The sequence below is a fragment of the Nerophis ophidion genome, linkage group LG28 (assembly GCF_033978795.1).
Source record: "Nerophis ophidion isolate RoL-2023_Sa linkage group LG28, RoL_Noph_v1.0, whole genome shotgun sequence".
Lineage (NCBI taxonomy): Eukaryota > Metazoa > Chordata > Actinopteri > Syngnathiformes > Syngnathidae > Nerophis > Nerophis ophidion.
The window spans coordinates 21,072,315-21,084,681 of NC_084638.1; the positions used below are offsets into that span (position 1 = coordinate 21,072,315).

Sequence of the window (12,367 nt, forward strand, 5' to 3'; positions counted from 1 at the left end):
TTTGCATAGTAGAGTTTTAACTTTCACTTAGAGATGTAGCCACAAACTGTAGTTACTGACAGTGGTTTTCTGAAGTGTTCCTCAGCCCTTTACACACTGATGTCGCTTTTTGATACAATACCGCCTACGCGCTTGAAGGTTAATAATATCATCGCTTATGTGTAGTGATTTCTCCAAATTCTGAACCTTTTGATGATATTAGGGACTGTAGATGGTGAAATCCCTAAATTCCTTACAACAACTCATTGAGAAACGTTGTTTCTAAACTGTTGGACATTTTGCTCAACCATTTGTTTAGGAACACAGTAGTAGTTCCTATCGCTACTACTGTGTTTCAAAAAGTGCAAAAAGCTTGCTAAAGATGATGCAAGGGATAAATAGAACTCTGATCATCATTGAAAGGATGGCATTGCTGAAATAAGCAGGGGCGTCCATGATAACGTCACTTGGATGGCAACATATGTTTTTCCAAAAGCTGTATGTACCTTTCAACATTAATGGTGCCTTCACAGATGTGTAAGTTAGCCATACCTTGGGCACTAATACACCCCCATACCATCACAGATGCTGGCTTTTGAACTTTCCGCCTATAACAATTCGGATGGTTCTTTTCCTTTTTGTTCCGGAGGAAACTACGTCCACAGTTTCCTAAAACAATTTGAAATGTGGACTCGTCAGACCACAGAACATTTTTCCATTTTGCATCAGTCCATCGTAGATGAGCTCAGGTCCGGCGAAGCCGGTGTCACTTCTGGGTGTTGTTGATAAATGGCTTTGGCTTTGCATAGTAGAGTTTTAACTTTCACTTAGAGATGTAGCCACAAACTGTAGTTACTGACAGTGGTTTTCTGAAGTGTTCCTCAGCCCTTTACACACTGATGTCGCTTTTTGATACAATACCGCCTACGCGCTTGAAGGTTAATAATATCATCGCTTATGTGTAGTGATTTCTCCAAATTCTGAACCTTTTGATGATATTAGGGACTGTAGATGGTGAAATCCCTAAATTCCTTACTACAACTCATTGAGAAACGTTGTTTCTAAACTGTTGGACATTTTGCACAACCATTTGTTAAGGAACACAGTAATAGTTCCTATCGCTACTACTGTGTTTCAAAAAGTGCAAAAAGCTTGCTAAAGATGATGCAAGGGATAAAGAGAACTCTGATCATCATTGAAAGGATGGCAATGCTGAAATAAGCAGGGGCGTCCATGATAACGTCACTTGGATGGCAACATATGTTTTTCCAAAAGCTGTATGTGCCTTTCAACATTAATGGTGCCTTCACAGATGTGTAAGTTAGCCATACCTTGGGCACTAATACACCCCCATACCATCACAGATGCTGGCTTTTGAACTTTCCGCCTATAACAATTCGGATGGTTCTTTTCCTTTTTGTTCCAGAGGAAACTACGTCCACAGTTTCCTAAAACAATTTGAAATGTGGACTCGTCAGACCACAGAACATTTTTCCATTTTGCATCAGTCCATCTTAGATGAGCTCAGGTCCGGCGAAGCCGGTGTCACTTCTGGGTGTTGTTGATAAATGGCTTTGGCTTTGCATAGTAGAGTTTTAACTTTCACTTAGAGATGTAGCCACAAACTGTAGTTACTGACAGTGGTTTTCTGAAGTGTTCCTCAGCCCTTTACACACTGATGTCGCTTTTTGATACAGTACCGCCTACGCGCTTGAAGGTTAATAATATCATCGCTTATGTGTAGTGATTTCTCCAGATTCTGAACCTTTTGATGATATTAGGGACTGTAGATGGTGAAATCCCTAAATTCCTTACAACAACTCATTGAAAAACGTTGTTTCTAAACTGTTGGACATTTTGCTCAACCATTTGTTTAGGAACACAGTAGTAGTTCCTATCGCTACCACTGTGTTTAAAAAAGTGCAAAAAGCTTGCTAAAGATGATGCAAGGGATAAAGAGAACTCTGATCATCATTGAAAGGATGGCATTGCTGAAATAAGCATATATTAATGCATTAGGAAGAAGAATGTTTTAATATAGACACATAGAATCATCATACTGGTGTGATTATATGCATCAAGTGTTCCTTCAAGGCTAAGGCAAAATATCGAGATATATATCGTGTATCGTGACACGCACATGGCCTAAAAATATCGATATATAAAAAAAAGGCCATATTGCCCAGCCCTACATGGAGGCTAAGTACACACACACACACACACACACACACACACACACACACACACACACACACTAGTACTACTACCACTACTACTACTACGAGGGAATAACGAACAACAAATCAATGATTGAAATGACAAAAGAAAGAAAAAAATGGCATACATGGCAGTTTTGTGTTATTAGAGTAGACATTGCAACAATTTCTTGTTATATTTCACCTATTTGATTTTTTATTCCACTTTTCTATGTAAAACTTTTTTAAAAAGTTCAGCGTGTCGCAAAAGAGAACCTTTGACCATTGCTTTGGTCTTTTTTTTGTCCTTATGACTGCTTTTAATCCTCCCAAGTAGGGCTGGGCAATAAATCAATATACTAGATGTATCGCGGGTTTGTTTCTGTGCGATATAGAAAATGACTGTATCGTGATATTGGAGTATACGTCCTCACGCGGTTGCTTTTAGCTGTGGGCATTACACTACATGCTTTTTTTTTTTACTCTTTCTTGTCTTTCCTTCCCACAGACAAACGCACCTTCTTAGTTACATACGTCACATACTGTCGCATCATACGCCCTCGCATTAGAGGTAGCAGCATGGTAACATTAGCTGTGATGCTAGCGGAGTGGTGGGAGGGGTAATACGAGAGGAAGAAGGTGCCAATCTGGTAACAAATGAAGGAAGAATTAATTCCCAAGAAAAACAGCTAGGGGTCCATCGTCTGGCGGTGGTTTGGCTTCAAACGGGAATATGTCGAACAAGTATGCGGGAAAAAGTTTGCTACAAAAAGTCGCATTACTGCTAATTTGTAGCATCATTTCAAAAGTCCCCCACCAGAGAATGAAGAGTGCTTGAAACTGCATGTCAACATCTCCGTTCGGTGCCATACCCTCAAAATGCCGAAGGAACCATTTCCAGATTGTATAAAAAAAAATAGTCAACAACAGAATTTAATAACGTCCGTAATAGGGTTGTCCCGATCCAGGTTTTTGCACTTCTGATCCGATACCGTAACTGGCCGATACTGGCCTATCCGAGCATGTATTAAAGTTTAAAATTATTTAGCCTACTTAGTTGTCAGATTCATGTTGAAAAGGGTTTTAATACTCTCGATAACAACTAGCCAGCTGAATTAGGTGAGTTTGAATAATACACAATGGTTGGTATTCAAGGATAAACACAAAATAGACAAAATTATACATGACAAACAGAAATGGCATCATTAAACAGTAAAAAAGTGAACAGTATAAAGTGCAAACTATGCTGTAAACATTATTTAAAAAAAAGCTAAACACACAAACAACCTGAGTGGGATAAAATGTCTATAACTCAACATCAATATTTGTTCTTGAACAAGTGTAATCTTAAAAAACAAAACAAAAACTATCTAAACACTCCTTTCAATGGTTTGCCCCAGTCGGGGGGTGGGGGGGGGGGGGGGGCAAACAATTGAAGTCCAAGCATAATGGGGAGATTCTTTCTGACAAAGACGAGCACTTCAAGATGCTCAGGTGTCAGCCTGCTCCTGTGTTCATCGATGATGAGCGCTAAAAAGCCTCTCACTCTCAAGAGTCATTAAAATGTCTTACAACTTTACCACCACGCTTGACTTTATTGTGGCATGTTTTGCACTCCACCTCTTCATCTTTTTCGTTTTGTAGGGCAAAACAATCCCACACAGCTGACATTTTTACAGTAACTTTTAATTAACACGGCCATCTTAACGGTTAGAACACAGACCTGTGGATGTGTTGAAGGTATGCTGGAAAATGCGGAACGGAGCGAAGGGAGCAGCAGAAGAGTGGAATGTATTATTTAAATCGGTGATTTGAAAAACACGGACCGGCATTTTCCCATGCCTTGGAGATACACATTTTTTGGCAAATATCGGCGGCCGATCCGATCCAAATATAGGATCGGGACAACCATAGTCCGTAATAACCTACCACATTGCAAAGGACATACACTATTTGATTTTCTATTATGAAGCTCATTTTTATTTGACACTTATTGAAATATCTTGTGTGACATCATGCACAAAAGCGCACTTTATTTGTTTTAAACTATTGTAGTTGCGTTCTGTGCCAAAAGTGCACTTTCATTTAGTGTTGTTTTGATATGTCATCTTAGTGAAGTGAATTATATTTATATAGCGCTTTTCTCTAGTGACTCAAAGCGCCTTACATAGTGAAACCCAATATCTAAGTTACATTTAAACCAGTGTGGGTGGCACTGGGAGCACGTGGGTAAAGTGTCTTGCCAAATGACACAACGGAAGTGACTAGGATGGCGGAAGCGGGAATCGAACCTGCAACCCTCAAGTTGCTGGCACGGCCACTCTACCAACCGAGCTATCATGCTAGCATATCATGCACAAAAGTGCACTAATAGCTTGTTTTAAAAAGTCTTTGACAATCTTGCACTTTCTGTTTTGGAATGACATGAATGTTTGTGCCACTGCTTAATAACTGTTTAATAAATACAGTTTCTTTAAATTGACTTAATTGTTGTTGAAAGTTTAAAATGAGCATATATTAATGCAGTATGAACAAGAATGTTTTAATGTAGACACATAGAATCATCATACTGCTGTGATTATATGCATCAAGTGCTCATTCAAGGCTAAGGCAAGATATCGAGGTATATATCGTGTATCATGATATGGCTTAAAAATATTGAGATATTATTAAAAGGCCATACCGCCCAGCCCTATTTCCATAGCTAATTACTTATGTGACCGCTCTCCACAGGTAACGGCGGGCAGCAAGGCGGCTCAAGGCGACCTGTGCCCTGGCGACACCATCCTGGCCATTAATGGCGACGTCACCGAGCACATGACCCACATGGAGGCCCAGAACCGGATCAAAAACTGCACCCAGCAGCTCTCCCTCATCATCAACAGGTATTTTCCCACCAAACAGCTGATTATTATCTACAGCAGCGACCGCTTTCTGAAGTGTTAAAGTGTTAATCTGGGAGAGCGTGACGGATAAGGCAGGGAAACGTTGCCAAAATAGTCATCCTGACTTGTGGTTTCCTCTTCCTTTACAATCTGCCAACTGGCGGACAACAAGGACTGCAAGATGCAAAAATGCAAAAATGTCCAAGAAACTTTCGCTTTTGCATTTTGCCTTGCTAGCTAGTATTCATCCATGTGCTTCCTGGCGGGCCTTGCAGTTAAGCGTTAAGTGGTCGGTCCACGTTGTTATGCTAACGTTATTTCAGGTCGCACAAAAAGCAGCACGTCGACAGGGTCGGCTCCTGTGCAGCTGCGGCAGCACAAAAGAGCGACACGCCCACACTTAACCGAGCTCGCGCTGCCAAATGTGGCTTTTATTTCTGCTTATAAGTCAAGAAGTGTTTTACACCGCGCAGCGAAGATGTGATTCAGCGTAATAAAACCAAGCGATGCATTACGGGTGACAAGCTTATTCCATTTGGTCGTGATGTTGCTGGAGAAACATTACCTAACGGCCGTAGATGGCCGTTTCTCATGCATTAGTGGCCGTTCAGCTTGAAGCCGGTCTTTTGTAATAGCTGTGACGTCTAGAACTGAAGCTATTTTCCGTTCTTAGGGAGTCAGTCAGTAGTTATTGGCTCGTCATTTTGGTTCTAATCTTTCAAATCCTTTCTACCATCGCATCCTGCTACCAGTCTTTTACTTACTGTACATCAAGTGTGTCCAAACTACAGCCCAGTCTTCAGTTTGACCTGCAAGATGGGATAAGGATTCTGGCCGTGTGAGGTGTTTTTAAAATAATTTCAAAAATCTAATTGTTGCGAATTTGCCATCATTTTGTGGACAACGTGTGTCAATCAGATCAATGAACATGAATTGTGCTTGAAGTGAAACAAATCAATCAATCGATCAATGTTTATTTATACAGCCCTAAATCACCAGTGTCTCAAAGGGCTGCACAAACCCCAACGACATCCTCGGTAGAGCCCACTTAAGGGTAAGGAAAACTCACCCCAGTGGAACGTCGGTGACAGTGACAATGATGACTATGAGAAACCTTGGAGGGGACCGAAAAAAATTGGATGTCGAGCAGGTCTAACATGATACTGTGAAAGTTCAATCCATAGTGGATCCAACACAACCAAGAGAGTCCAGTCCAAAGTGTATCCAACACAGTAGCGAGAGTCCCGTCCATAGTGGAGCCAACAGGAAACCATCCCAAGCGGAGGCGGATCAGCAGCGCAGAGACGTACCCAACCGATACACAGGCGAGCGGTCCATTCTGAGTCCCGACTCTGGATGAGCGATCCATCCTGGGTCCCGACTCTGAACAGCCAGTACTTCATCCATGGCCACCGGACCGGATCCCCTCCACAAGGGGGAGTGGGACAGAGGAGAAAAAGAAAAGAAACGGCAGATCAACTAGTCTAAAAAGGGGGTCTATTCAAAGGCTAGAGTATACAAATGAGTTCTAAGGTGAGACTTAAATGCTTCTACTGACAAACACAGGGTTTCACTTATATGACCCAATCCAAACACCCTTCCCTAGTCATGGCACAAACAAAAAATGCAACCAACACACACAGTCACATATAACACTTTTTTTTTTCTTTTCAAAACCAATAAATAAATACATTTTTTAACCTTTGTAGCGCCCCTCAATTTTGGTCCCAAGGACCCCCCAGTTAGAATAACTTAGAATGTAAGCCATATAAATATATTTTTTGTCAGTGCTTAAATTTCTAGATCAAATTCAGAGCTATTTGTCAAATTATTATTCTTTTTTGTTGTTTTATGTCTGTTTTGTTCAAAGAAACCCTGTTTTTTGTGGACCTGTGAAGACCACAACAGCGAGATACGGCTACCAAAATTTGTTATTCTGACCCCTCAGTCAGAATAACTTAAAAAATAAGTCATATAAATATATTTTTTGTCAGTGCTTAAATCTCTAGATCAACTTCCGAGCTGTCTGTCAGATTGAAGTTTTTTTTTTTTTTCATGTTTTATGCCTGTTTCGTTAAAAGAAACCCAGTTTTTTATGGACCCTGTGAAGACCGCAACAATTAGATACAAATAAAACAAAAAATAGGCAATATTCCCCTACCAAAATTTATGTTATTCTGACCCCTCAGTCAGAATAACCTAAAAAATAAGTCATATATTTATATTTTTTGTCAGTGCTTAAATCTTTGCAGCTCCCTCTCAGGGAATTGTTGGAAGAATTCAAGGTCACCCGCTCCAGAGAGGTAATGATGTACAGGGACTCCGCAGATATCAAGGTCGCTTCGGCAGGAATCATTGTTAAGACCGGGAGGAAGTGGCAGGCACAAGAAGCCGTAAGCAGAGCAGAGGCGCGGCTGAGGCACAAAACCTTGCTGGGTACTGTGGCAAGGGGTAGGGCAGGCCTCGGCAGCTTTCCAAAACCACGCTTTGACCAGGCCCGTGGCAAGGAGAAGCGCCAACTGGTCCAAGAGGAGATCCGTGCAGAGGTGGAGGAAGAACGTTGCTGCCGGATGGTCGGCATGTCCAAACAAGGGGCGTGGACAAGGTGGGAGCATGCAGAACCTCGAAAACTCACCTGGGCAGAGCTCTGGAGAGCTGAACCTCTACGCACAAAATTTCTCATCCAGTCTGTGTATGATGTCCTCCCATGCCCCGCCAATCTGCACACCTGGGGCCTAGCAGACACTCCGGAGTGCAAACTGTGCCAGAGGAGGGGCACCTTGGAGCACATCCTGAGTTGTTGCCCAAAGGCACTAGGGGAGGGGCGGTATCGCTGGCGCCACGACCAAGTTTTAAAAGCCCTGGCGGATTCTATCTGCGCAGCGATACTTAACAGCAAGTCCCAGGCCGCCCCGAAGGAGTCAATCACCTTCATCAAGCAGGACAGAAGGCAAACCGCAAGCCCAACTTCTCAGGAGGGCTCCTCGCCACCGCTCGTGACTGGCAGCTCCATGTTGACTTGGGAAGGCAACTGAAGTTCCCGGCCAACATCGCTACCACGTCACTCCGCCCAGACATGGTGTTAACATCGGAGTCAACCAAGCAAGTGGTGCTACTGGAGCTGACTGTCCCTTGGGAGGAGCGGATTGACGAAGCAAATGAGCGAAAGAGGTCCAAATACGCTGAGCTCACTGCAGAGTGTCGGAGTAACGGCTGGAGAGCCCGCTGCGAACCAGTCGAAATTGGGTGCAGGGGTTTTGCTGGTCACTCACTACAGCGTGTGTTCAGAATCCTTGGCATTAGAGGACTGCAATCTAGAAAAGCCACCAAGAACATCCTTGAGGCCGCAGAAAAAGCCTCCCGGTGGCTGTGGATCCGTAGGGGGGATCCGTGGTGCGCTACTTGGACACAGGCCGGGGTCTGATCACCCCCGGCTGGGTCGCCCGGGCGAGGGTGTCTGATGATTAAAGACCCGAAACACCCTATGACCCCGGGTTTATCACTGATGACGTGTCCAAGCATCACCGTGAGGTGTATTCAAGTTCTATATATTTTTTGTCAGTGCTTAAATCTCTAGATTAACTTCCGAGCTATCTGTCAGATTGAAGTTTTATTTTTTTTCATGTTTTATGCCTGTTAGTTAAAAGAAACCCAGTTTTTTATGGACTGTGTGACGACCACAGCAATGAGATACAGCTAAAACGAAAAATAGGCAAGATTTCCCCAACCAAAATTTGGAAATTGATTATCTGATGTGAAGTAAAGAGCCTTAAATGTGGCATACCACACTGAACAACAATGACAAATACATTTTGGGAGAATATTTGCACCGCAATGCAACATAAACACTACAGAAAAAATTCCCAGAATTCCCTGCAGCACCAACTCTTACCAGACGCTACAATATAAACAAACGGCATTGGTGGATCTGCACCTAACATCCACTGTAATGATACCAAGTACAGGAGCGTTTCAAGTCGATATTTACATCAATATTACATCAATATTTGTTAGCGTCACAAAATCTTCTATTGTTTTTTTTTTATTTTTATAAACTCGAGAAATATGTCCCTAGACACATGAGGACTTTGAATATGACCTAATTCCAATCCTGTAACTACTTGGTATCGGATTGATACCCAAACTTATGGTATAATACAAAACTAATGTAAAGTATCAAACAAGAGAAGAATAAGTGATTGCTACATTTTAACAGAAGTGTAGATAAAACATGTTGAAACAGAAAATAAGCAAATAATAACAGTAACTAACCAAATAGATTAATAATTCATTTTCTACCACTTGTACTTAATAATTTTGATAGAATAATAGAATGATAAATGACACACTATGTTACTGCATACGTCAGCAGACTAATTAGAAGTCATTATTTGTTTACTCGATACTAATTGACAAGTTTTTCAGTATGTTCACAATTTTATTTAAGGACAAACTTGCAATAAGAAACATATGTTTAATATACCGTTACTTTTTTTGTTAAAATAAAGCCAATAATGACATTTTTGTGGTCCCCTTTATTTAGAAAAGTATTAAAAAGTACCAAAATACTTTTGATACAGATACCAAAATATTGGTATCAAGACAACATTAGTACCAGTATACTGTACAACCCTAATACATATATATAGTTATTTTACATGCTTTTAGCCCAATATGGCCCCCCGAGTGAAAAAGTTAGGACACCCCTGCTGTTATATCTCTACTTTCTCACTTTGCCATTCATAAAAGGGATCTCTTCCTGCCCTATGCGTTGGTCGTTCAGGTTAAAAACACCTTCTTCAAACTTTCACCCCAAGTAAATCAAGCTGTTCATATTTCAGCCTTAATCTTCAGGGCTGACAAGATAGCAATTGGGTGTCATGTAGCGGCACCGCGAAGATGGAGCGAGGCGGGCCGTTGGTATGTGACCTCGCGGGCCGTATATCGGGTGAATAATTACAGTGTGAGCTTCCCTGCCGTTGGACAGGAGGAGGAGGAAAGGCGAAACGTGCACATTTGGGATACTTTTCCACCGAGGTGAAGGGGACGGGCTTCAGAGAAAAGTCGCCTATGGATACTTCAGTAAAGATAGTAAAAACTGGCGACTGAAACCTTCTGCTGTATGGTCGTATTCCGCATACCGAGTGTTCCTCGGCATGTGTTGCGGACAATGCATCGGAAGCTAAATTCCTTCCAGGGAAGTAAAAAAAGATGCAGTTGGCAAACTGGAGGAAAGTAATAGAACAAACATTAAAAGCCAGGAAGACAAGCAGTGAGTCAGAAAGTCCACATGGGCACTTTTAGTTGTCTGGTGCGTGCTACTGGAAACTCTATCAAAACAGTCAATACGCCTCCAGTGTCTCTCCAAAAGTCATCATAAAGAGGGGACACGTTCAAAAGGCACTAGAGATGCGCGGTTTGCGATCTCATCCGCGGAGTCCGCGGATAAACCGCGGGTCGGGCGGTTGACATGACGAAAAAATAGATTTTAATTAGATTCGGGCGGGTGGCGGTTGAACCATCCGTTAATTTTTGATATACATGGTTCTGGGATCGGTGATCTTTGCCATTCAAAGAGCCATTTAAGACCCGTGTCATATAGCGAAGAAGACAATAGGAGACGCTATAATTCTCTTGAACGACTGCCAGCAGTCACCCAGATAATAAGTATTAGGGCGTGCTATGAAGCCATTGGCTTTGTCGCCTTCTAAAACATGTACGATCTGCTTGTCACACCAGCATCATGTTGTGTGTAGCTTCCGCGGCAACACGCACACGACTGCAAGGCATACTGGGTGACACAGAGTACACTAATGGTTGTGATATAAACAATTTTAACATTCTTAGTAATATGCGCCGCGCTGTGAAGCCACACCAATTACGAAAGACAAACACATTTCGGGAGAACATCCTCACAGTAACACAACATAAACGCAACACAACAAGTACCCAGAGTCCTTTGTATTCATGACAAACCCCTGACTATTTTATACACCCCGCTAGCAGCAAACCCCTCCCCCCCACCCTTCGTGCGTCGGTAAGGTGGGCGGGGTTGTAAAATATATTCAGGGGGTGTCACGGATACAAAGGATTATGGGTATTTGTTGTGTTGCGTTTATGTTGTGTTACTGTGAGGATGTTCTCCCGAAATGTGTTTGTCATTTTTGTATTGTGTGGCTTCACAGCGTGGCGTAAGTGTTAAAGTTGTTTATATCACAACCATCAGTGTACTCTGTGTCACCCAGTATGCCTTTCAATCTTGTACTTGTAATTGCGGAAACAGCACACAACATGTTGCCGGACCAACTATCGGTTCGTACATGTTTTTGAAGGTGTCTAAGACAATGGCTTCACAGTACGCCCATATTCTTGTCATCAGGCTGAACGCTGTTGGATTTTCGCGAGAACGTTAGCGGCTCAAATTGTCTTCATTACTCTTTGAAACAGGTTTATATAGCTCTGTGAATGGTAAAGGCGGGTGACCTCTGATATATTTCCGCGGGCGGTTGGCGGGCGGGTACGGTCCAGATAAAATGTTGGTTCGGGTGGACGGCGGGTGGATGACGACTCTGGTGATGCGGTTGAGGTTGATATAATTGCCTATCCGCGCATCTCTAAAAGGCACAATGGTTACTCGTACATTTTAATACGCTATACAAAACAGTACGCTCACAGAAGCCGTTTTACAGCGCAATGAAATGAAATATTTCATATGTCATTTCAACATTAGATCCCGACGCTGACTCACAAGAACTTGAAGAATATAATCCCCACTAAGGACCGGCCCCCATTAAAAGACCGCACCATAAAATAGTCCAAACAGTCAAAAAGTAGGAGAGAAACGAGAGACCTGTAATTTTGCTGCTGCTGTTGCCCGTGGACAAATATATGAGTCTGCACGTCTGTGCAAAATTACAGTGCACTCCTTGCATGTGAGGTCTGCCGTAATGCAAGAATGTTTCTTTGGATGTTTCCGCTTCCATTATTGTCACCGCCCACATTGTTTCATCATTCCAATCACAGAGCTGTTTTCAAGGGTTCAAAGAGCGTGAACTTTGTTGAATCGTCGTTCAAGCTTAGTCGTGTTAGGTGCTCAACAATTTGTCGAAAGTTCTACACAAAAGGAACATTTATAGGAACTTTCCCATTTAAAATAAAGTTCCCCCGTGTTTCTCCCAAAAAGTTGATTTTCATGGTAGATTTAAGCCCTTCTACACTAAGGGTAAGTCCCACCTAACCCTATCCTTGTCCGCACGCACACAATTGTTGTTTAAAGGGGAACATTATCACCAGACCTATGTAAGCGTC

General features: G+C 42.3%; 1 protein-coding gene across 3 annotated transcripts in view; it reads left to right on the plus strand.

The window, feature by feature from the left end:
• pdlim4 (PDZ and LIM domain 4) overlaps window positions 1–12,367 on the plus strand; it is a 182,917-nt gene that overhangs the window by 99,273 nt on the left and 71,277 nt on the right. For all 3 annotated transcript variants that reach the window (XM_061890583.1, XM_061890582.1, XM_061890581.1), the window contains exon 2: window positions 4,908–5,059. In XM_061890583.1, the coding sequence (XP_061746567.1) occupies window positions 4,992–5,059 (68 nt within the window). In that variant the 5' untranslated portion in view covers window positions 4,908–4,991. The remainder of the gene's footprint in view (window positions 1–4,907; window positions 5,060–12,367) is intronic.